Here is a 22,404-nt window from a genome sequence, read left to right on the forward strand (position 1 = left end):
TTTGTCCTTTGGCTATCATCCACGGAACAATGGGCAAATCAGAAAGAGCCAATCAGTAAGTGGAGAAGTTTCTGTGATACTTCACCTCCTTTAACCCTTCTACATGGAAGAAGTATTTGCTCTGGGCCAAACTATCCCCACAATCTACACATCTCCTCTGCCATAGGTATGTCGCCCTTTGAAGTGCTTTATGGCTACCAACCCCCATTATTCCCATTGGAGGAGCGAACAGTGGAGGCCACATCCATCAGGACCTGGATCGCCACTGCTAGAATGCTTGGATGAGGGCATGGAGGGCCACCCTAGCCGCCACCTATGCCTACTGCTGCCAGGCTATCTGCTGTTGAAGTTCAGCCAGAATACTCCGGCCTTGAGGCTGTGTCTGGCTGTCCACCCTAGATCATTTCCCTGCGCACCAACCCTCACAAGCTCTTGCCCTGCTTCATTTATCCAGTCATTTTCCATCTCCAGTTGCCACAGTCCCTTAGGATCACAGCTACCTTCCATGTGTCCTGCCTCAAGTCTGTTGTCCGTGGGCCACTCAACCCACCCGAGCCTGCAACTCTGGAACCTATGATGGTGGAAGGTGGTCCAGTGTACACGGTTCACTGGTTAATGAACTCATGTTGTCATGGACGGGGTGTGCAGTCGACTGTGAAGGGTATGGCTCAGAGGAGAGGTCTTAACTGCCATCTAGTTTCATCTTGGATCCATTGCTCATCAAGGAGTTCCACTGGACCTATCCAAATTGCCCTGGACTGTCAGGTGACAGCCATGGAAGTTTGGGGGTGGTGGTGGGGGCGGGGGGTCCTGTCATGCCTGCCCAGACAGCCATCTCCAAGTCTCCATCCAGCTAACAGAGTCACCTGTCACTGATTTCCAACTCATCACCTGCAGCCTATTTAAACCCAGCTCAACCGGTGGCTCTCAGCCTTCAGTTATCTGTTCTCTCTTGTTTTGTGACCCCTCGTGGCCTGTTGTTTTGCAGTTAATTACTAAAGTTACTGCTCACCGCTAAATCATCTCTGCTGCTCTGCTTTTGGGTCAAGCCTCCTCTACATTTCCTAACAATAAAAAAGCAAGGTAATAAAGTATTTGATGGACATGTAAATAATAAAGGGTAACCATGTAGGGTCACAAAAGGAAGGACAAGTAAAATCACAGGCAAGGGCAGCAAAGTAATAGTTGGAACTTTGATTCAGTTGTTATCAGAGAAGTTAACAATGGGACCATGCAGTGAGATAGAAACATAGAAAAAACCTACAGCACAATACAGGCCCTTCGGCCCAGAAAGCTGTGCCGAACAAGATCAAAAGATGAAAAGATCAAAAAGGTATTTAAAGAAACTTAAGATAGAAAAGAGGATATCATTGATTAACACAAAGAGAACACAGCAGAGGAATTGTTAATGCATATTTAGAAATTCCTTAGAAAGGGAGAGTGTCTGAGAGCTGGTGGACGGCTAATGTGATTCCTACATTTGTAATGGGAGCTTAGAGCAAGTCCATAAGAACTAAAAAAGCCAGTTAGGTTCACATTGCTAATAGGAAATTTAATTTTCTGAAATGTGTAACAGAAACATATAGAAGCAAAAAATGCAACCAAAAATCAAATAATCGGTAAAGGTTTCAAACTTCATGAATTCTTCATGTGACAAAAGGGACAATCAAGGGTATTGTAGCCATGGAAAATTAGCTTCACCCAAATTGAGAACTAGCTACAGATGCTTTTCAGGCAAGATAAAGATGGAGATTGATAAAGAAAAGGTGTTGGGAGAGGATGGCAAGATCGTTACAAACTATCATAGCTGAGTAGAGTGTTGTTAGAAGATCAACAAGCAAGGTGATGTGTGATACCAGGTGCTCACTGATCTCTCTCAAGTGAGCCAAGACTGGGGAAGCTCATGCTGTGCAAGAGAACTCAGAGTACTCAGGCAGAAGATAATAGAAAAGCAAATATGGAGACAAATTTCTGAGATGTGGGTAAGCAGTTTGGTTCACTGATGTCCTTATCCAGCTTGGGCTGTGTGCAACTCCAAAGTGGATGACACTCAACTACCTTCTTAGTTTAGAGGCAATTAAGAGCAGACAATAAACGCTGGCACCATTAACAACATCAGTGTCTCATGAATGATTCTTTTTATTGCAATCAGAAATAATTGGAGGGGATTTTAATCACTCTACATTAATGGGCAGAACCAGTGTAAAATAGAGAAAGGGTGCAGTAAGGAGTATTTTCTTCCATCAGCATAGAAAGCTCAAAAAAGGGCGCAGAAGGGAAAAAAGATCTAAAAAGCAAACAGACAATATCTTTACTTGTAGATGTACAGTTCTCCCATGGTGTGGCTTATAATGAATTGGAGATAATACAGGGAGTGAGTGTGAAACAAATAGGATCATCGCACGTAAGCAAGCCACTTAGAGAAGGTCTTGACAATGCTTGTTAGGAAGAGAAGGTTAGACTTGGCGGTGCTGCCCCACTTTCATAGATTCTGCCAAGCCTTTCTAACTCTATTATAATGATAACATCAACCCAATCAAATGGATCGCTTTCAATCCAGCACTAAAATAGTGGAGAATGGAAAATCTAGACTCTGCCAGGTGAAGAAGAGGCTACTTGAGGGGCATTGCAAGGTACCTCTGACAGAGACAGTCTGTTCAGGAAAACCAAGAAATAAGCTATACTATTGCCTTCCCTCCTGTCCACCGACCATGAGATCCAGGGGTATGTTGCTAGAGGAGCTGCCAGGCTGTGATCCATCATTCCTTAAGCAGAAGTTTCAATGTGACTTAACACCAGCTGAATTATTATGTTTCATCCTGGAAACAGAGGATTGGGCTTCAGGTCCAATATGCCCTCACCCGCCCCCCCCCCCCCACCCAGAGCTCCCTCTTATGGAAACTACCAAATGAGGGGACTACATAAAAACTTAAGGAACAGAAGCAGTAGGAAACACTCAGTACGATCATGACTGATCTTTTAGCTCAGCACCATTTTCCTGCACTAAGCTCATATCTCATCACTCCATCTAACAATATATTGATCTATCTTGAACATACTCCGTAATTGGTAAAGAACTCCAAAGGTTCACCATCGTCTCCTCATCTCTGTTCTGAAAAGATGACCCATAATTTCAAACTCTGAACACCACTCCCCCCCACTGGAGCAGTCTTCTTTCACTCCGGTGGACTAGATTCACAATGTGCTCTCCTCTACACTGGAGGAACCAAGCACAAATTGGATGAACACCCGCATTCAGTCTGCAGGAGTGATGCAGAGCTCCCCATTGCCTGCCACGTTAATTCCCTGTCCCACTCCTGTCTGACCTATCGGGCTCTGAGCTCCTGCACTGTTACAGTGAAGCCCAGTGCAAGCTGGAGGAACAGACACTCATTGTCTGTCTGGGGGCATTTCAGCCTTCTGGACTGAATACTGGATTCTACAACTTCAAGTCCTTTTCTTTCTCTGTCTATATTAGTCACTCATCTTTAGAGCCATAGAGTTATCGCCATGGGTACAAGCCCTTCAGCCTAACTCATCTATACCAACCAAGATTTCCATCTCAGCTCATCCCATGCATGTGCTTGCATTTGGCCCATAACCCTCTAAACCTTTCCTACCCATGCACCTGTCTTAAATGTTGTAACTGTGCCCATTTCTACATTCCTCTGGTTCCATTACCCAGCACCCTCTGTAAGGAATAAGCTCCCTTTTAAATATTTCCTCTCACCTTAAATCTATGCGCTCTGGATTTATTCTCCCCTACTCTGGGGAAACAATTGGCCATCCACTTTATCTAGGCTCCTCATAATACAGTTTATGCTTCAGGCCAATGACTTTTCATCAAAACACATCTGCTGTCCAGCTGTCTTGACGTGATTAGCACTTCCATTAATGAGACTTACTCCTGAGACGATCGATTCTATTGACGCAAAATGGCTCAGTACACATCATTTACTGGTATTGCTGGTAATGGGTGTTCAAGTGACAAAAAAATTGGTAATTTTATACCCAAGATATTCAAAATGAGGCTACCTTACATCGTTACTGTAATACTCCAATCATTTTGCATTCCATGCCATTTTTCTTCATTGTACCTTTCAGAATAAAATTCTTAAAACAGAAAATATAATGATCAATTACTTACTGATTAATGCTCCAGTTTCTTAGTATCGGACAGATCTGCTGTAACTTCATGCATTTCCACAAGTAAGGAATCTTCCTTTACTTCACCACCCTGCAGTGAGGCATCCTGGGTAAGACTGTACCCAAGTGACCATCCCTATGGAACACCTTTGTGGCTCACGATGATTAAATTGCTTTTCGAATAAAGTATCTATTTGGTCTAAGTGCGAAATGCTGGTAGTTTCACATGGAAGCAGAGCCAACACCAGGTGGAACCTAGCCCTACATCACTACAAAACAGTGAAGCAACAATTCTCATCTTAATGGGCTGGAATTCAATTTTAGGAGGGTGTGTTGCTCAAATTTTATTTTATTTATTTGTTCTTGGGAGGTAGATACCGCTAGTAAAGCTGGCATTTACTGGGCATCTCATTTCCATCTTGGCCATTTCAGAGTGGACAACCATATTGATGGGTCTGGAGTCACATATTGACCAGATGGGGTAAGGATGTCAGATTCCCTTCCCTGAAGGACATCAGTGAACCAGATGGATTTTTACAACAACATTAATTTAATGGTTGCTATTATTGATTTTATCTTACCAAGAAATTTAATGTTTATTTAATGACAGCTTTAAATTCGTCGGCTAATATGTTGAGGTTCATCCTGTCACCGGTTTACTTCCAGATTCTGGTTCAGTAATTTAGTTACCATACAACCATAGAAACACAGTGTATAACAAGTGCTTTTTATTTTATTTTGTAAAGGTACGCTCTGAGTAGAGAGACAACTTTGTGAACAGTTTGGTTTCCGTTAAAAGTGACATATTTTTCTTAACTAACAGTCTATTCTCTTTCACAGCATAAAACCTGAATTCAGTGTTTAGGTCAAAGTTTCAGTCAATTATATTAGTTAGCTACAAATGTTTCAATCATATATGTATCAGTTGGTGGTGAAACTGTCCAATCAAATGAACTAATTTGCTTCAATTTTACCCAACCAGAAATGTATTAATTGGTTTGAATCTATAATATCCTATAACATGTATTTGCTGGCAATGATTCTATCTAATCAAATATGAAAATTTATCAGTGATGATTCTGTCTAGCCAAGTGTACTATTGACTACGAATCCAATCATGGATGTGTTAGTTGGTTACAATCCTGTCCTATTAGATATATACTAGTGGCTTTAATTCTATCTGAGCAGATATATATGAGCTGGTAATGATTCTATCAGTCAAAATTATTAGTTGCCTTTAATTCTATCCAATCACATGTACCAGTTCCCTGAGATTTTATCCAATCAGACACACGTTAGTTGGAAATGATGCTTTGCTGCACTCTTGACTGCTCGGTGGGGGGCGGGGGGGGTGTCATTGCTTTTTCGCTGATGGGGGATGGGGGGCTTTGCTGCTGCTTATGCGTGGAAGGGGGGGAGTTGGGGAGGAGCTTTGCAGTTCTAACATTTAACTGTCATTCATTCTTTGGGGCACTCCTCTGTTTTCATGGATGTTTGCAAAGAAAAGGAATTTCAGGATGTATATTGTATACATTTCTCTGGCATTAAATGTACCTATTGAAATGATCATAACCAATCAAGTATACCAGTTGGTAAGATTCTATGTAATCAAATATTTAATTGCTTCAGTTTATCTAGTCATATGCGTATGTATTTTTGACTACCATTCTTTCTAATCACTTGTATGAGTTGCTACAATTCTATCCAATTATATATGGGTTAGCTGTCAATAACACTATCCAAATTTACTAGATGGCTACAGTTCTATCCAACCAGATATGTATTAGTTGGCTTTGATTCTGTTTCTTGATTTGTTCTTTTTGTAGCTGACCCCTGTGTCCAAGTGGATGGGAGTCCAAAATGTTGCTTTTTTAAATTTAGCCCCAAAGTCACATTTACAAATGTGGTGCGAGCTCACCTGTGGGTTTACCTGCGACCAGTACTGCACACCTCCACGGTGTATCTGCAAATCCTCAGGCTGAAACCTGTGACGGAAAAGGGCAGCAGGCACTCGCGGATCCGATCCTTAAAAATAGACATGGACTCCCGCAATGGGCGCTGGCAAAGCATCGACTTTAAGCACGTGCTGCAGAACTGGTTCAAGCAACCTCACACCAACTGGGGTATTGAGATCAACGTCTTTGATATGGACGGGAATGACTTGGCCATCACATCTCCAGGAAGTGGAGAGAAGGGACTGGTAAGTACGGTTCACGTTAAGTCCTGTGTTAAGGAGGCACAGGTATCCCTGGTTTACAGAGAAAGCCACACAAATAGAGCCCGTGCTTAGTGACTGAAGACAGCATTATTAAGCATCCAATGGGAGGACAGTTGGTAAATGGCGATAATTGGAAAAAAGCCAAAGAAAAAGACGCTGCTGGAGTGAATATTTTTTTAAAATGGCAAGAGATTAATAAATGCTGCTGCACAGAGGGATGTGGGCGTGGTGGTTCATAAGACACCAAAGGTAACAAAGATAAATGGTGTGTTGCCTCTATTGCAAGGGTAAGGAGATTGGGTAAGACTTCCTTCGGAAGTACTGCCTGGAGTTCTGGTCTCCGTACCCAAACACTGGTCTACAGGTCTGCCCAGAGCAGTTTTACTGGATGGATGACTGGAATAAGGAGGTTGTACTATGAAGACGGAATAAAATTGCTCTAAAATTCAATGGGGTGAGCAGAGATCTCATTGAGACATGAAAGATTCTCAGGAGAGACTACCAAAGATAATCAGAGGCTGTTTGCTGTGAGTGGAGGAGCTTGAACTGGGGGCAGACTCTTTAGTGTGAACAGGAGGAGGAATTTCTTCATTCAGGTTGTGTCTCCCCCACCAGAGTCTGTGTGTGCTTAGTCACTGAGGATGCGCAAAGCTGGAACTTGTACATTTATGAGCACCAAGGGAATGGCAGGATATGGAGATTGGATGGGGAAGTAGATTTTAGGTCCATGATTTACCATGATCTTACTAAATGTCGGAGCAGGCTTGAGGGCTGAACAGCTTGCTCCTATTCTTACTTTCAACATTTTGAAAGACGTTGGCTGGCAGAATTATTGCGAGGGCAGAGACTGATAATCCAGTTTAGATGGATGAGAGGCTGTATCACTTAAAAGGTACTTGTGGCTTGGCAGGTGAGATGTTTCTCCTGCCTCAGGTGTTTAGAACCAGGGATAAAAGTCTCAAAATAAGGAGCAGAGGCGAGAAGAAAATTCTGCACCCAGAGGGTGGTAAGTCTTTGGAACACTCGCCCCAGGGAGGCGGTCAAAGCTTGGTTGCTGAATATATTCAACAGAGAGTGATAGATTTTTGAACATTTAAGTTGCTGTGGGAAACTGGGTCTGAGGCAAAAGATCATCTTTATTCTGACAAAGCAAGCAGGTTGTCTTTGAAAAGTTCACTCCTGCATCTACTTTTTCTGTTCATATCATGGCTGAGTTTTTTCCAATAGTTTACCACTGTCAAAATCTATTTAATTGTTCTGAAGGGAAGCTGGCAGTGGAGTGCTGGCTGGTGCAGTGTGTCAGCTCTCTGGACTTGTTATGTGCCACAGAACCTGTGCAAAGCACATCCCGAGGATTCATTTGCCTCGCTGTTAGGTTCAGTGGGTTGTCCAATTTCTTCAACACCCCAACTCTCCTCAGCAGTCCATCTTTCTCTCAAGGGATATTAAGGAAGCATAAACTGTTCTCCCAAACACTTTTCAGTATGAAAGTTGCTTTGAGATCTCTCATTTTTGGAAAGAGAATGCGAAGAGCGCAAAGGGGAGAAACAAACAGTTCCAGCCAGCTAAACCTCTCCCATGATTGCAAGGTGACCATGGTAGGTGATGGTCATGGGGAAAGCTGTGGCGATGCATCAGGGCCTTTAACCTCCGCACCACAGTTAAATCCAGCAGTCGCCAGTCATTTTTCTCCGTGCTATGTGTGGAAGCTTGCTGTGCGCAATTGGCTGCTGCAATTTTGAACAGCTTTAGGACAGCTGAAGTCGCAAAAGGTGCTATAAAAGTGCTTTTTGTTTATAATTGCTGAAAATTCTTTGCGTTCATCAGTTTGCTTTGCTTTCTGATATAATTGTGACTAACTGGAATACACTCATGACCTTCCACTCCTGCAGGCATTTGACTGATAACAAGGTATAGCTTGCCAGTGGTTTACTTGCGGATAAAATTAAAATCTGACCTGGCCTGTGGAGATATTTGTTTTTCATATCTGATCAACCATAGCCATAAATAACAAGTTCGAATGGACTATTGGTCGTGTAATAGTGGAAGTCATGTTTGGAAGGCAGTTGAAAAGAACAGCTTGCTGTCACTGCTCACAAAGTATTGAGTCAGCCTGAGCTAACCCAACCAGAACCTAAATACATGACCAGAACATTGCCTGCTCCAACCCAACCTGAGCACGACTTGTTGGCTCCTAAAAGACTCTATTTGTGTGACAAGGATCAATTGACTATTTTGCAAACATGAGCCCAAGGAAATGAGCATTGTTAGCAGTTCAGCCAAGAATGGGCTGGACCTGAACCCACTGGTTCTGTGTCCACTTTACCCTCCCTCCCCCTTTCTCCTTACTCTGGTCAAACTTGTCATTCAGGTGCATTGCACTCTTGATTTCCTGCTTCCATCCTCAGCTCTCATTGTGTCAAGCTATATTTTCATCAACATCCCTACCCCACAGGACCACTGAGAACTCACTTCAGCAAACTCTCCCTGTCCAACTCACTGCACCCACTACTGACCTGGTACTCTGTGCCAGTGTCCCTGGCACCTCCTTCTAGAGGTCTGCTCACTTGGGAAAAAAGAATACTGTGGACTGTCATGTTGACAGCATTGTCTTAATGGAAAGCAGGTCAATGATAACTTTCCCCTATACCAGGCTGACTATGTCATCCAACACTGTCATGTCTCTCCCATGTGGTTCATCACTCTACTCCTCTGAGAATCTCATCATGTTCCAACCCTCTTGCCTCTCGCTCACGATCTCCACACCTCTCCCCAACACATCTAAGTCCCACAATAATTTTCCCACTGCTTAGTTTCCTCTGCTTCTGTGGTGATCAATATCTCATCCTTGGTAATTTCATTCTCCATCTCACTTTATCAAGTTGTATCTTCAAGCTCAGTGCTTTACTGCCCTTCTTTAATTTTCCATAAACTCAACATGTATTTAATGGATTTTCTGGATACCCAGAAAACTCTGCCTCCAAGCAACCACTGCTGAAACCCTCAGCCAATTATCTGTGCCGTAGTTAGGTCTGGACTTGCCTACTCTAATGGACTCTGACTGACCTCTCTCAATCCAATGTCCAGAAAACAAACTCTGCCGCCCCACGTTATCACGTGAGCAGACCCATCCACCTACAGCCCTGTGTACGTTGATACACACAAACTGCAGCAGTTCAAGGAAGCAGCCACTCATCACCACTTCAAGGGCTTTTAAGGATGGATAATAAATGACTGCCTTGCTAGCACCATCCAAATTCTGAAAATTAGGCCAAAAGATGCAATAGGAAATGGCTGTTGGGTGTATGTAAACTTTAATAGAAACATAGAAAACCTACAGCACAATACAGGCCCTTCGGCCCACAAAGCTGTGCCGAACGTGTCCTTACCTCAGAAATTACCTAGGGTTACCCATAGCCCTCTATTTTTCTAAGCTCCATGTACCTATCCAGGAGTCTCTTAAAAGACCCAATCATATCCACCTCCACCACTGTCGCCGGCAGCCCATTCCACGCACTCACCACTCTGCATAAAAAACTTACCCCGACATCTCCTTTGTAACTACTTCCAAGCACCTTAAAACTGTACCCTCACATGCTAGCCATTTCAGCCCTGGGGAAAAGCCTCTGGCTATCCACACCATCAATGCCTATCATCTGACCTCTCATCCTCTGTCACTCCAAGGAGAAAAGGCCGAGTTCACTCAACCTATTCTCATAAGGCATGCTCCCCAAACCAGGTAACATCCTTGTAAATCTCCTCTGCACCCTTTCTATGGTTTCCATATCCTTTCTGTAGTGAGGTGACCAGAACTGAGCACAGTACTCCAAGCGGGGTATAACCAGGGTCCTATACAGCTGCAACACTACCTCTCAGCTCCTAAACTCAACCCCACGATTGATGAAGGCCAATGAACCGTATGCCTTCTTAATCACAGAGTCAGTCTGCGTAGCAGCTTTGAGTGTCCTGTGGACTCGGACCCCAAGATCCTTCTGATCCTCCACACTGCCAAGAGTCTTAACATTAATGCTATATTCTGCCATCATATTTGACCTATCAAAATGAACCATCTCACACTTACCTAGGTTGAACTCCATCTGCTATTTCTCAGCCAAGTTTTGCATCCTATCGATGTCCTGCTGTAACCTCTGACAGCCCTCCACACTGTCCACGACACCCCCAACCTTTGTGTCATCAGCAAATTTATTCAGCCATCCCTTCACTTCCTCATCCAGGTCATTTATAAAAATCACGAAGAGTAGGGGTCCCAGAACAGATCACTGAGCCACACCACTGATCACCAACCTCCATGCAGAATATGACCCATCAACAACCACTCTTTGCCTTCTGTGGGCAAGCCAGTTCTGGATCCACAAAGCAATGTCCCCTTGGATCCCATGCCTCCTTACTTTCTCAATAAGCCTTGCATGGGGTACCTTATCAAATGCCTTGCTGAAATCCATATACACTGCATCTACTGCTCTTCCTTCATCAATGTGTTTAGTCACATCTTCAAAAAATTCAATCAGTCTCGTAAGGCACGACCTGCCCTTGACAAAGCCATGCTGACTATTCCTAGTCATATCATGCCTCTCAGGATCTTCTCCATCAACTTACCAACCACTGAGGTATGACTCACTGGTCTATAATTTCCTGGGCTATCTCTACTCCCTTTCTTGAATAAGGGAACAACATCCGCAACCCTCCAATCCTGCAGAATCTCTCCTGTCCCCATTGATGATACAAAGATCATTGCCAGAGGCTCAGCAATCTCCTCCCTCACTTCCTACAGTAGCCCGGGATACATCTTGTCTGGTCCCAGTGACTTATCCAACTTGATGCTTTTCAAAAGCTCCAGCACATCCTCTTTCTTAATATCTACATGCTCAAGCTTTTCAGTCTGCTGTAAGTCATCCCTACAATCGCCAAGGTCCTTTTCCGTAGTGAATACTGAAGCAAAGTATTCATTAATTACCTCTGCTATCTCCTCCAGTTCCATACACACTTTCCCACTGTCACACTTGATAAGTCCTGTTCTCTCACATCTTATCCTCTTGCTCTTCACATACTTGTAGAATCCCTTGTGGTTTTCCTTAATCCTGACCACCAAGACCTTCTCATGGCCCCTTCTGGCTCTCCTAATTTCTTTCTTAAGCTCCCTCCTGCTAGCCATATAATCTTCTAGATCTCTATCATTACCTAGTTTCTTTGAACCTTTCATAAGCTCTTTTTTTCTTCGTCACTAGATTTACAACAGCCTTTGTTCACCACGGTTCCTGTATCCTACCATCCTTTCCCTGTCTCATTGGAACGTACCTATGCAGAACTCCATGCAAATATCCCCTGAACATTTGCCACATTTCTTCCATACATTTCCCTGAGAACATCTGTTCCCAATTTATGGCTCCAAGTTCCTGCCTGATAGATAGATAGATAGATAGATAGATAGATAGATAGATAGATAGATAGATAGATAGATAGATAGATACTTTATTCATCCCCATGGGGAAATTCAACTTTTTTTCCAATGTCCCATACTCTTGTTGTAGCAAAACTAATTTACCTCATATTTCCCCTTACTCCAATTAAACGCTTTCCTAACTTGTCTGTTCCTATCCCTCTCCAATGCTATGGTGAAGGAGATATAATTGTGATCACCATCTCCAAAATGCTCTCCCACTGAGAGATCTGACACCTGACCAGGTTCATTTCCCAATACCAGATCAAGTACAGCCTCTCCTCTTGTAGGCTTATCTACCTATTGCTTCAAGAAACCTTCCTGAACACACCTAACAAACTCCACCCCATCTAATCCCCTTGCTCTAGGGAGATGCCAGTCGATATTTAGGAAATTAAAATCTCCCACCACGACAACCCTGTTATTATTACACCTTTCCAAAATCTGTCTCCTTACGTGCTCCTCAAAGTCCCTGTTGCATTCTGACAACTCAGTGGATATGAATTTTGACAACTTTAAATTTGAAAAGCAAGTCTAAAATATCTGTGGCATTATTATTATTATTTAAACTATAGATTTAGGGCAAATTTATCAATGCATTTAAAATGGATGCTCGGGTTAGGTAAATTGTAGTAATAGACTTAATTTATGAATTTTAAGCATCTTTGAAATCTGCCTGTACATTCAAAAGGACTTAAATCTGAGAAAGGACTTCCCATTGGCTTGTTGTGCACTTCTGTCATTTTCTAATTTTGTTCTAAACTTCCAGAATTTGGTTAATTTGCTTTTTAAAAAAACATCAAAACTACTGCTGGATTTCCATAAATAGACAGTGAATTTCAGCCAATTTCTAGGAATCTGACTGCATTCTGATAATGTGCTTAAAATGGCTGCTTGTGGGAGGTGAATTTCATCCACATTTAAACTGGCTGCAAAGGTAACTTGTCAGTGCATTTAGAGCACCTGCTGGTTAAGTATCAATGTTGAGAGTGGTTTTAAAGTGGCTATGAGGTTTATGAGACAGTTAACTGTGCATCAAAAATGCTCGTGATCACTTAAAAAATCCTTGCACTATAAATAGTGCAAGTAATGCAAACTAGATGATGAATGTATTTACAATTATAGATTCATACAGCCCCTTCAGCCACCTCATCCGTGCTGAACTACACTAATCCCATTTGCTTGCAGTAGGCCTGAATTCTTCTACGCCTTTCCTATCAAAACACTTGTCCGATGCCTTTTAAATGTTGCACTAATACTTGCAACATGAGGTCCCAACTCTTGTACTGAATGTTATGGTCTTTGAAGGCCCGCATACCAAATAATAGCTTTTTCATTACCCTATCCAACTGTGTCACCATTTTCAAGATTTAATGGACTTGCACCCTTTCTGTACATCCTAAAGTGTCTTCCATTTACTTTATATGTCCTACCAGAATACGACTTCCCAAAGTGCATTACCTTACACTTGTCTGCATTAAATTCCACCTGCCACTGCTCTGCCCAACTTTCCAGCTGACCCATGTTCCACTGTATCCTGAGGCCACCACCAATTTTGGTGTTGTCTGAAAACTTACTGGTCAGGCTATCTACATTCTCAGTCACTTATAAGCAAACAACAGATGTCCCAGCACCGATCCCTGTGGTGCACCGTTGATTTTCAGTCGGTAAAGCACAGAAGTATCAAGAGGACACCACTGGCAGAACAGCAGAGATGTTCCCTTGGTGTCCTGCCCGAGCATTTATGTCTCTGGTTTCATATTTTGCCCTTTGTTCCAGCATAGCAGAGACACTTAAGAGTTTTAATGACATGAAGAAAATGTATAGATACACTTGAATGAAAAAAAACTCTCTCTCTTTTTGACAGCAACCATTTCTGGAAGTCAAAGTGGCAGAAACAAACAAACGTACCCGCCGAAACCTGGGGCTAGATTGTGACGAGCACTCTACAGAGTCCCGTTGCTGCCGTTTTCCGCTAACCGTTGATTTTGAGGCCTTTGGCTGGGACTGGATTATTGCTCCCAAACGATACAAAGCCAACTATTGCTCTGGTCAATGCGAGTACATGTTTATGCAGAAGTACCCGCATACCCACCTGGTGCATCACGCCAACGCCCGAGGGTCAGCAGGCCCCTGCTGCACGCCAACCAAAATGTCGCCCATCAATATGCTTTACTTCAACGACAAGCAAGAGATCATCAACGGGCAAATCCCAGGCATGGTGGTTGATCGATGTGGCTGCTCCTAAAGTGAAAAAACAGCCAAATGTCTCCCCCCCCCATCCCCCACCACTGAAACATTCACGATTCAAGAATGTGTCCAAACTATGCCATGCACTGTGCAATAAGGAGAGACTGACAGAGAGACAGATATAGAGAGAGATCGAGAGATAGTCTTAGAGAGTCAGAAAGAGAGAACCTCATGCATCAGAAACATCCCCTGTAAAAAAAAAGGCATTTAATAACTAGGACTAACTGATCCCAGATCTCTGAGTTCCTCCTCTCTCCTAACCCCCAACTCCACAACTGAAATAGTAACCACTGATCACAATATCAGAGCAAATAATCTTAGAGGAGTTGCTGAGGCCACCAGTACCAGTGAAATGAATTATACTCAAAAGCAAAGGATAATTGGGATCAATTTGTCAGTTTTGACTCAATAGATTTTGCAAATGCACAATCTTGCTAGGCAGTGGCCCCGTTTAATTTTGCTGTTTAAACAAAAAAAATTAAAACATTAAAATCCCATTAGTCATGTGTTTGATTTGGAGAGGTAGGAAGGAGATAGGAAACAGTCAAACTACACATATGCTGTTAAAGTTTGCGAAGTCATCTTCAACAATGTCTAAATGAAAATTTTAATGAGCTGTAGATAAATGAAGAGAAGCCAAGAGAGAAAGTGTTGCGCTTGTTCCTTACATAGCTGACCTACTTTTCAATCTGACAGATAAAATGGCAGAAGGCACAAGGTACAGCCAATAAAAGTTTGGGATGAGACTCAGCTTAGTTCTTGTGAAACTTGAACTTCCACCTTTTCTTTGCTGATGTTGACTGACCTCCTGTGTGAGTCCAATATTTTACAGCCTTTTCTTCAGACACCCAGTACTTAAAGCTTTCCCCCATCATCACACACAGAAACTGCAAGTTATTACTGGATAACCATAGCATTCTCTGGTCAAAAGCCCCTCTCTGCTTCTTTGACTTAGGAAGTTGCTACACTGTATCGGTGCACATTTATGGTCTGACCTGGCCCAAAGCCTACCCATTCTGGCATTACCTCAGAGAGGATGGATAAAGCACAGCTGGAGTATCTGCATTCACACTTCTCTGTGGGGTTACAGCACAGATTCACCAGAATGACACTGGGGGTAATGACAACGGGCTACATTGACTGGACTTCTCAGGGAGATAAGATTATGGTGTGAACGATAACTAAGGTGGTGTAGATGATGCAAGTGGCATATAGGATAGGCAGTGTGAAATTATTTCCTCTTGTGAGTGGGTCTAGAACAAGAAGGACGAGCTAAGCAGTTCAGGGTCATGTCAGGAAGCACTTCTCTATACTGGCGGCGGCAGAAATATGAAATTATCTCCCCAAAGAGCTGTGGAACTGGGAGGCAGGTGGGGGTGGACTGTGTTGGGGGAACTTTGAAGATCGATAGGTGAGCAATGATTGGGAAACATTTGCCATCAAGGTGGAGGTTTGCCATTGCCTTGATGCTGGGGCAGAATGTTCTCTCATCCACACACTTGCCATCAATCAACAGCACTTCTGCTCAAAGATAAGCTCCTTCTGTGCCAAGTACTACCTCATAATTATGGGTCAGTAAAAGGAAAGCCAGACAAATTATAGAGCAACAAGAACAATATTTCAAAACTCAGACAATATTTACAAAGCCCGCATTGCCACATCTTGTCCTATAGTTCATCCTTTCCCAAGAAGCACAACATACATAAACATCATTAAGACTGCACCATAATCAATGAAAAATTACAGAGTCACAGCGGGAGGTGCTGCTGCACTTGCTAATTCATGTCTTGTTATCATAATTGATGTCAGATACTCCTCCCCATTCTGAAATCTTCATTTAATTTTACCACAAATACTGCCAAAGTCTGTGCAAAGTATGCACCAACCTGCATACATGAATCTGTGTTAAAAAAAAAGTCAACAAGTAGATGGTAAACAGTTCATTTAAATGCACATGGCCCAATAAGGATTGGGGGTGAGCCAGCAAAGGTGACAAAGGGAGATGGCTGAGTAGGTGGAAAATTATTCCCTCAGGTGAGAGAAATGTAGAAGTGAGGAGGGACAGACACATTTAAAATTAGATCTAACAATTCAAATTCATTTTGCAAATGTCTCTTGCAACAAAACTGTTGTGATCAGGTGTCAATCAAGAATTTAACACAGGTTGATTTGACAAACAGGAAAGTTATCAAAAGCTTCAAAGCCTAGGGGAGCAGATTTTAAACCAGTGCAAAGGGGGACTGAACTAAATCCTTGCTAATATCAAGCTTAAATCCTTCATAATCTAGATGGAAGGCTAAATGGGATGGAATGCGTAATATTGTGGGGAGGTAACGTAGTGGGAAACTGGGGGAAATGTAGAGCATTGAATTTAGGTCTCATTACTATATTCTAATTAAGAATTAAGTCAAAAGATCACACATTGGGTTATCACCACACCAACCTATGTTCCCAAGTCAATCAGGAACTTACAATTGATGCCAAGACTGGTGCTTTAAAACATTCCGGGTGGCTGAGACAGGAATTTCTCGTTCTGCAAGCAGAATACTTCCTTAGGTCATCAATATTCATGAGGATATCTTTTTAATATGCACACTGTGCTGCTGACTTGCCAAACCACTCATGAATATGCCGATCAGAGAACAACGGCCTGAATGGATGGAAAGTGTTGACAGACATTGCAACCAAATAAACTCCGAAAGTTGCAAGAAGGCTTTAGCAAGTTAACTTGCAGCGAATTGCCGCACGTTTCCTGACTGTCATTTTTTGGGCTGTGATGAAAATATTAGATTGTTAATGAGTTACTTGGAGATCAGCAACACTCTGTGCATAATAAATCAGCTACTGTGTATATAAGCATAAAGCTTGCTCTTCAATTAACAGTTACTGTGATTTCTCTTAAAGAATCGATTCTGCCCTACCTTGATTTTAATTGCTGCGCCATTGACAGTCCTGCCAAACTCAGATTTTCCCTTGCTTAAAGGTCTTTGCCTCCCTGTCCATTCTGAAATAACTCTTCAAATCCTACCTCTTTGACTGAACCTTTAATCAGTTGCCCCAGTAGCTCCTTGGGGGTGTTTGGCTAGATTAAAGGCGCTTTACACATGGAAATTGTCAGTAAAGGGACTCTGTAGCAAAGAGCAGCCATTTATCGCCATACAACCTTGGATGAACCAATTTGGACTATTTGTCATTCTTGTGTGTCCTAGCAATCAAATAAGAATAGAACTGGCAGAGGGTGTTGAGGAGAATGCCAGCTCACTTTGTTTTGTATGCTGGAGCAGAGGGAACTCAAGGAGGGGGGACCGAAAAAAACCTAGCCGAGAATATAATACGTCCACTTTTATTTAAAAAAAATCAAACAGCCCAAAGTGACCTCAGTTGTGTAGCACTGCAATTGGGATAGCAACAAGAAAAAATCAAGACAAGCGCTGGCAGAGTTAATTAGCTGAAACTGGTTCAACAGGCAGGAGGAGCGGTTGCCAGAGGACAGAGCTGGAGGGAGATGGTGAATTGTTGTCGAGCTCTGCGACTCGCTGTCTGAAAGCGCGGTAGAAGCAGGTTCATAGAACCCTTAAAAAAGGGAGGGCGGTGTGAATGAATCTGTTTAAAAAAAGGAAAAGAAGAAGGGAGTGAAACCATTTGACAAGTCTGCTACAGGGGCAAACTGGGTTAATTACTTCGGTGCAGCATTATCCAAAACACTGCAGATCCCGTAAACCTGAAATAAAAGCAGAAAGCGGTAACACTCAGTTGGTCAGACAGCATTTGTGGAAAGACAATGCTTCGTCAGAATTTGAAACAGTTCTTTTAAAAAGTTAGACATTGTAGGGGAGGGGTGGATAGAACAAAGTGAGTGTGACAGGAGACTGAACAACTCGCGTGTACCGCCTGAGCTAGGAAGGGTCTGGTTTGTTGAATGCAGGCGATCTGTCTTAAGGCAGTGTAAATGTGAGACTCATGAGAAAAATACTGGAGCTGTGAAATACAAAACTGTACGGTCAGTATAAATCTGAAATACAGATTTTGTGTGCTGCTTTCAATATACATGATGTGGTGGTATCTACTTGGAGGTGCCAGGTGTAGGTTTGGTGACCAACTTGCAGATCCTGAGCTTCATTTACCCCCCATGTTAGTTCCCCACACCTTACGACTGTCTTTGGATTCTTTCAATGTTTCAACAAAGTGTAGAAGTGCGAGGAACAGCACCTCATCATCCACTCATGACCCTCAAAACTCAACACTGACTTTTAACAATTTACCCAGCACTCTCCTTTACTTCAGATTTCCAGCAACTGCAATTTAGTGTTTCACTGTTCCGGAATTGGTTTCCCCTTTCATCATCCTATTTAAGCCTACGATGCTGGTACCACCACTTATGTTTTTCCAGTGTCTTTTGGGCTCTACCTTAACACAAACAACCCCTTTATTCTCTCCACCCCTTTGTCTTCTTTGCCAAAGCATTTGGTTCTTTAAATCTTCCCAGTTCCAATGAAAGATTATTGACATGAAATGTAACACAGATGCCATCTGACTGGACTTTATTTTTTCAAAAAGTTGGAAATATCACCAGCACTAAAATTACAGGATTGTGGCTAGGTGGAATTATATTTAAAATATCACTGACACTAACTGTTGATCATCGATAATATTGACCCAAGGAACTTCAAATTCGGGTATCTAGATGTATCACTCAGTCCTAATTACAGGCCACTGAATAGTGGGTATAACATGATTCAGCCCCGACAGCTTCATTCATCATACCTGTCCTCACTGTCACACTAACTGCTCCCCTATTGCCAGTCTCACACATTGAAACCACCAACCCCCACCACAGATGCACTTTATAACTACTCTGACCACCACCACAACCTTGCTTGCAACAACAAAGTCATCTAACAGGTTTTTTAAAAAGTTTGAGGACCAAAAGTAAATGGCTGAAGTGCTGAACTCCACCCAGAACTGGAAAGAGGAGAGAAATTGGGATTAGCAATAAAGGGATAAAGGAGTGGAGTTATCGACAGTTCTGAATTTATGTGAAGGAGTATGATTTCAGCACAGAACATATTAGGAGAAGTCTATATATGCAAGTGAAAGCATTTAAGGTCTAGAAGCTTTCGAAGTAGCTTGTGTCACCAAAGTTTGTAATGGATTATGATGGTCATTCCTTCTTCTCCAAGTGCTGCTTCTAATTGTAGGGAAAAACCCAATGCCCTACTGACTGGAGCGGATATTATTGAAATGTTAGTACAACCCACTCAAGTTATTGCCGAAAACTTCTTTCAAATAGTCTCTTATTTAAAAGCACAATCTAGCAAGACTAATGAAGAGGTGAAGAGTACCTGGTCTGGAATTCAACTAAGGATGTAGCAAGATTACATTGTTTGGAAGCTGAAGGTGTTTGTCCACCATAAAAACTCCAGGCCTAGATTGTTGTTTTGAATTCATGCATTATATACAAGTCAGAACTTAAGTATTCACCTTAGGTTATTGTCTTACTAGAGGAGGTAGTAACTTTTAAAATTAGAAGCCATTTTATGAATGTCTTCTGCATTGAAGGAAGTGCCATATGTAACTGAACAGGGTTCTGATAGAGGACCTCAAGGTTTGCAATACTGGTATTACCTATCTCTTTGAAAATAGATTAAAAGGAAAATAGTGTATGGATTGATGAAGGAGGCTCATTTCAATAGGAGAACCTTGAAGGGACACTACTGAACTGTAAGGGGAGGATGAAAATCACAGGCAATGCACCCAAGATATGAGCAAGTCCAACTGCCTGATTGGCCCAAAATATTCATGACACTTTGATCCTGCTCAGGTTAAGGCTCATCTGGAAAATTGCGACTGTCCTTACTGCAGAAGGGTAGATCCTATTCTTCAAAGTACTTAGAGATCCAAAATCTGACAAGTTTTGAGAGCACAACACTCTTTCTTGGGTTCAGTTCAATTATAAATGACCCTTCTTTAAAAGAACTAGACAAAATTAACATTTGCTCAAAAAAAAAGCACTTTTCCAAGTCTCGCACAATGGGTTTTGATGTTTAGGTATGAAAGCTTTAGTCATGGTTATTGAAAAGGTAGTGTTTGCAGTAGTAGTAGTAGTAGTTCCAAGGTTTATTAGAGTTAAAAACTTTTAATTAACCTGTTTCTCAAGTTTAAGGGCCCTCCATCGACTTTAAAGGAAACAATGTCTCCCTTTATCAGGTTACTGTAACCTGAAGACAACAGTGGCTAGCAGCACCCATTTCTGACATTTCACCCTATTGTATATTTGGTTGCTTCCTTCGGCACCTGTACCCATCTTTATTAATTTATGGGTAATAACAAAAGCTTAAAAATACCCTAAAATTACATGGGATAGTTGTGCTGTAATAGTACTCTGTCATTGAATGTGGTTTGGAAACATGACAAGATATTTCCGAATGTATGAAAGCATGTTCAGATTATCTTGGAAATAACTGTTGCACTGTGGAAAGTTAAAGAAATGATATGCTTATTATACAACTGTATTACACTCCTAATGCAGAGAACTCATGGTACAAGTGCAAAGTTTGATCATGGATACTATTATACTAATTAAGTACTCAAGTGAATACCAGCATTTTTACCAAGTTTGTATTTTACCAGGGGGGAAATGGCACACTACACCAACTTTCACAAGTGTACCAAATTCACTACCATTCCTAGAATCCGTGATTTCAATTAAAAAAAAACATTGTGCATATTCAGCTCTCCAGTGCAATATGATTTGAAGTACCAAAACAGCCTCAATTTTAGCCAGCTTTTCAGGAAAAGTTATCATCCCATGCCTACAAGGAAAAACAAGGGGCTAAGCCATTTTTACTATGCATTTACATGTATAACTAAGTATATTAAGGTCTTTAATAATACAGTACATAATCACAGATTTTGTGAACCTGTGTACAATTGTTTATTAAACTAACTCTTGCAAATAAGGGTGTGTTAGAATCCAGGTGGCGATTTTAACTATATTGGATCAGGTTAATGGAAACAAAAAGTTGAACATTTGATTGTAATGGCAAAATTCCAACATGAGCACCATCACAATTGAAAGACCAATGTTTGCTAACTTTTTACCATTCCGAGTTTGCATGACTCAGTTCAGTGCATTGATGTCAAATGTTATAAATGCTCAGTTGCCATTTGACCGTACATATTAAGTTTGTCTTATTGTAGATGACAGTGTTTGGACTGATAGAGTGAGGATGCAGAACCACAGAGCTAGCCTGCAGGCTGTTTGACTCTGACAGTAAAAAGAACAAAAAAAAGGTTCAGCACAGAGTGTTGAGCAAAATTGGCATCATGTATCCGGAAAGCAGCCTAGAGGCACAATTCAGATTTCAAACAGCTACCTACTTTTTGAGGGCAAAGCAAATATTGTAATCATTATACGATAGACTAGGCACATTAATAATCTTGAACTATTTGAGAATAAAATTGAGCTGTAAATCTTATGTAAGCTTTACATATGTAGTACAATATTGTATAAACTGGTTAATATAGTTGCTTGAATTAGTTCTGTTCATATTCTGTGCATTATTCCCTTTAAATCTGTTGAATTTTGCTCTCAGCACAATGAAATATTTACACAGATAAAAGATAAAAGTGTTCTGTCTTTGAAATCTCAGTGGGTTGCAGAAAAATGTTCTGCTATTTGAAACACTTGTTTTGATTTAGTTTGTGGTTGTTTGGAATACATCTTTGAGGAACAATAAAACATTTATACAGAACACAGTGCTGATTTTGCATTCCAACGATGAACCAAAATGTTGTAGTCCTTTAAGAGACATAATAGGAATGGTTAAGATGCACAGCAAAATGTCATAGATTATGTAGTAGTGCACTAGTACACACACCCCTGATACAGTGGCATGCAAAATTTTGGGCACCCCTGGTTAAAATTTCTGTTATACTGTGAATAGCTAAGCGAGTAAAAGATGACCTGATTTCCAAAAAGCATGAAGTTAAAGATGACACATTTCTTTAATATTTTAACCAAGATTACTTTTTTATTTCCATATTTTACAGCTTCAAAATAACAAATAAAGGAAAAGGGCCCAACGCAAAAGTTTGGGCACTCTGCATGGTCAGTACTTAGTAACACCCGCTTTGGCAAGTATCACAGCTTGTAAACACTTACTGTAGCCAGCTAAGAGTCTTTCAATTCTTGTTTGGGGGATTATCGCCCATTCTTCCTTGCAAAAGGCTTCTAGTTCTGTGAGATTCTTGGGCCGTCTTGCAGGCACTGCTCTTTTGAGGTCTATCCACAGATTTTCGATGATGTTTAGGTTGGGGGACTGTGAGGGCC

General features: G+C 41.7%; 1 protein-coding gene across 1 annotated transcript in view; it reads left to right on the top strand.

Annotated features, from left to right (window-relative positions):
• The window catches only part of LOC140741295 (growth/differentiation factor 11-like), a 40,037-nt gene extending 18,211 nt beyond the window's left edge, over window positions 1–21,826 (top strand). Inside the window, exons 2-3 of the mRNA XM_073071335.1 lie at window positions 5,973–6,346; window positions 13,690–21,826. Coding sequence (XP_072927436.1) covers window positions 5,973–6,346; window positions 13,690–14,070 — 755 coding nt within the window. The 3' untranslated portion in view covers window positions 14,071–21,826. The remainder of the gene's footprint in view (window positions 1–5,972; window positions 6,347–13,689) is intronic.
• The last annotated feature ends 578 nt before the right edge of the window (window positions 21,827–22,404 follow it).

This window comes from Hemitrygon akajei, chromosome 18 (assembly GCF_048418815.1).
Source record: "Hemitrygon akajei chromosome 18, sHemAka1.3, whole genome shotgun sequence".
In the NCBI taxonomy this organism is placed as follows: domain Eukaryota; kingdom Metazoa; phylum Chordata; class Chondrichthyes; order Myliobatiformes; family Dasyatidae; genus Hemitrygon; species Hemitrygon akajei.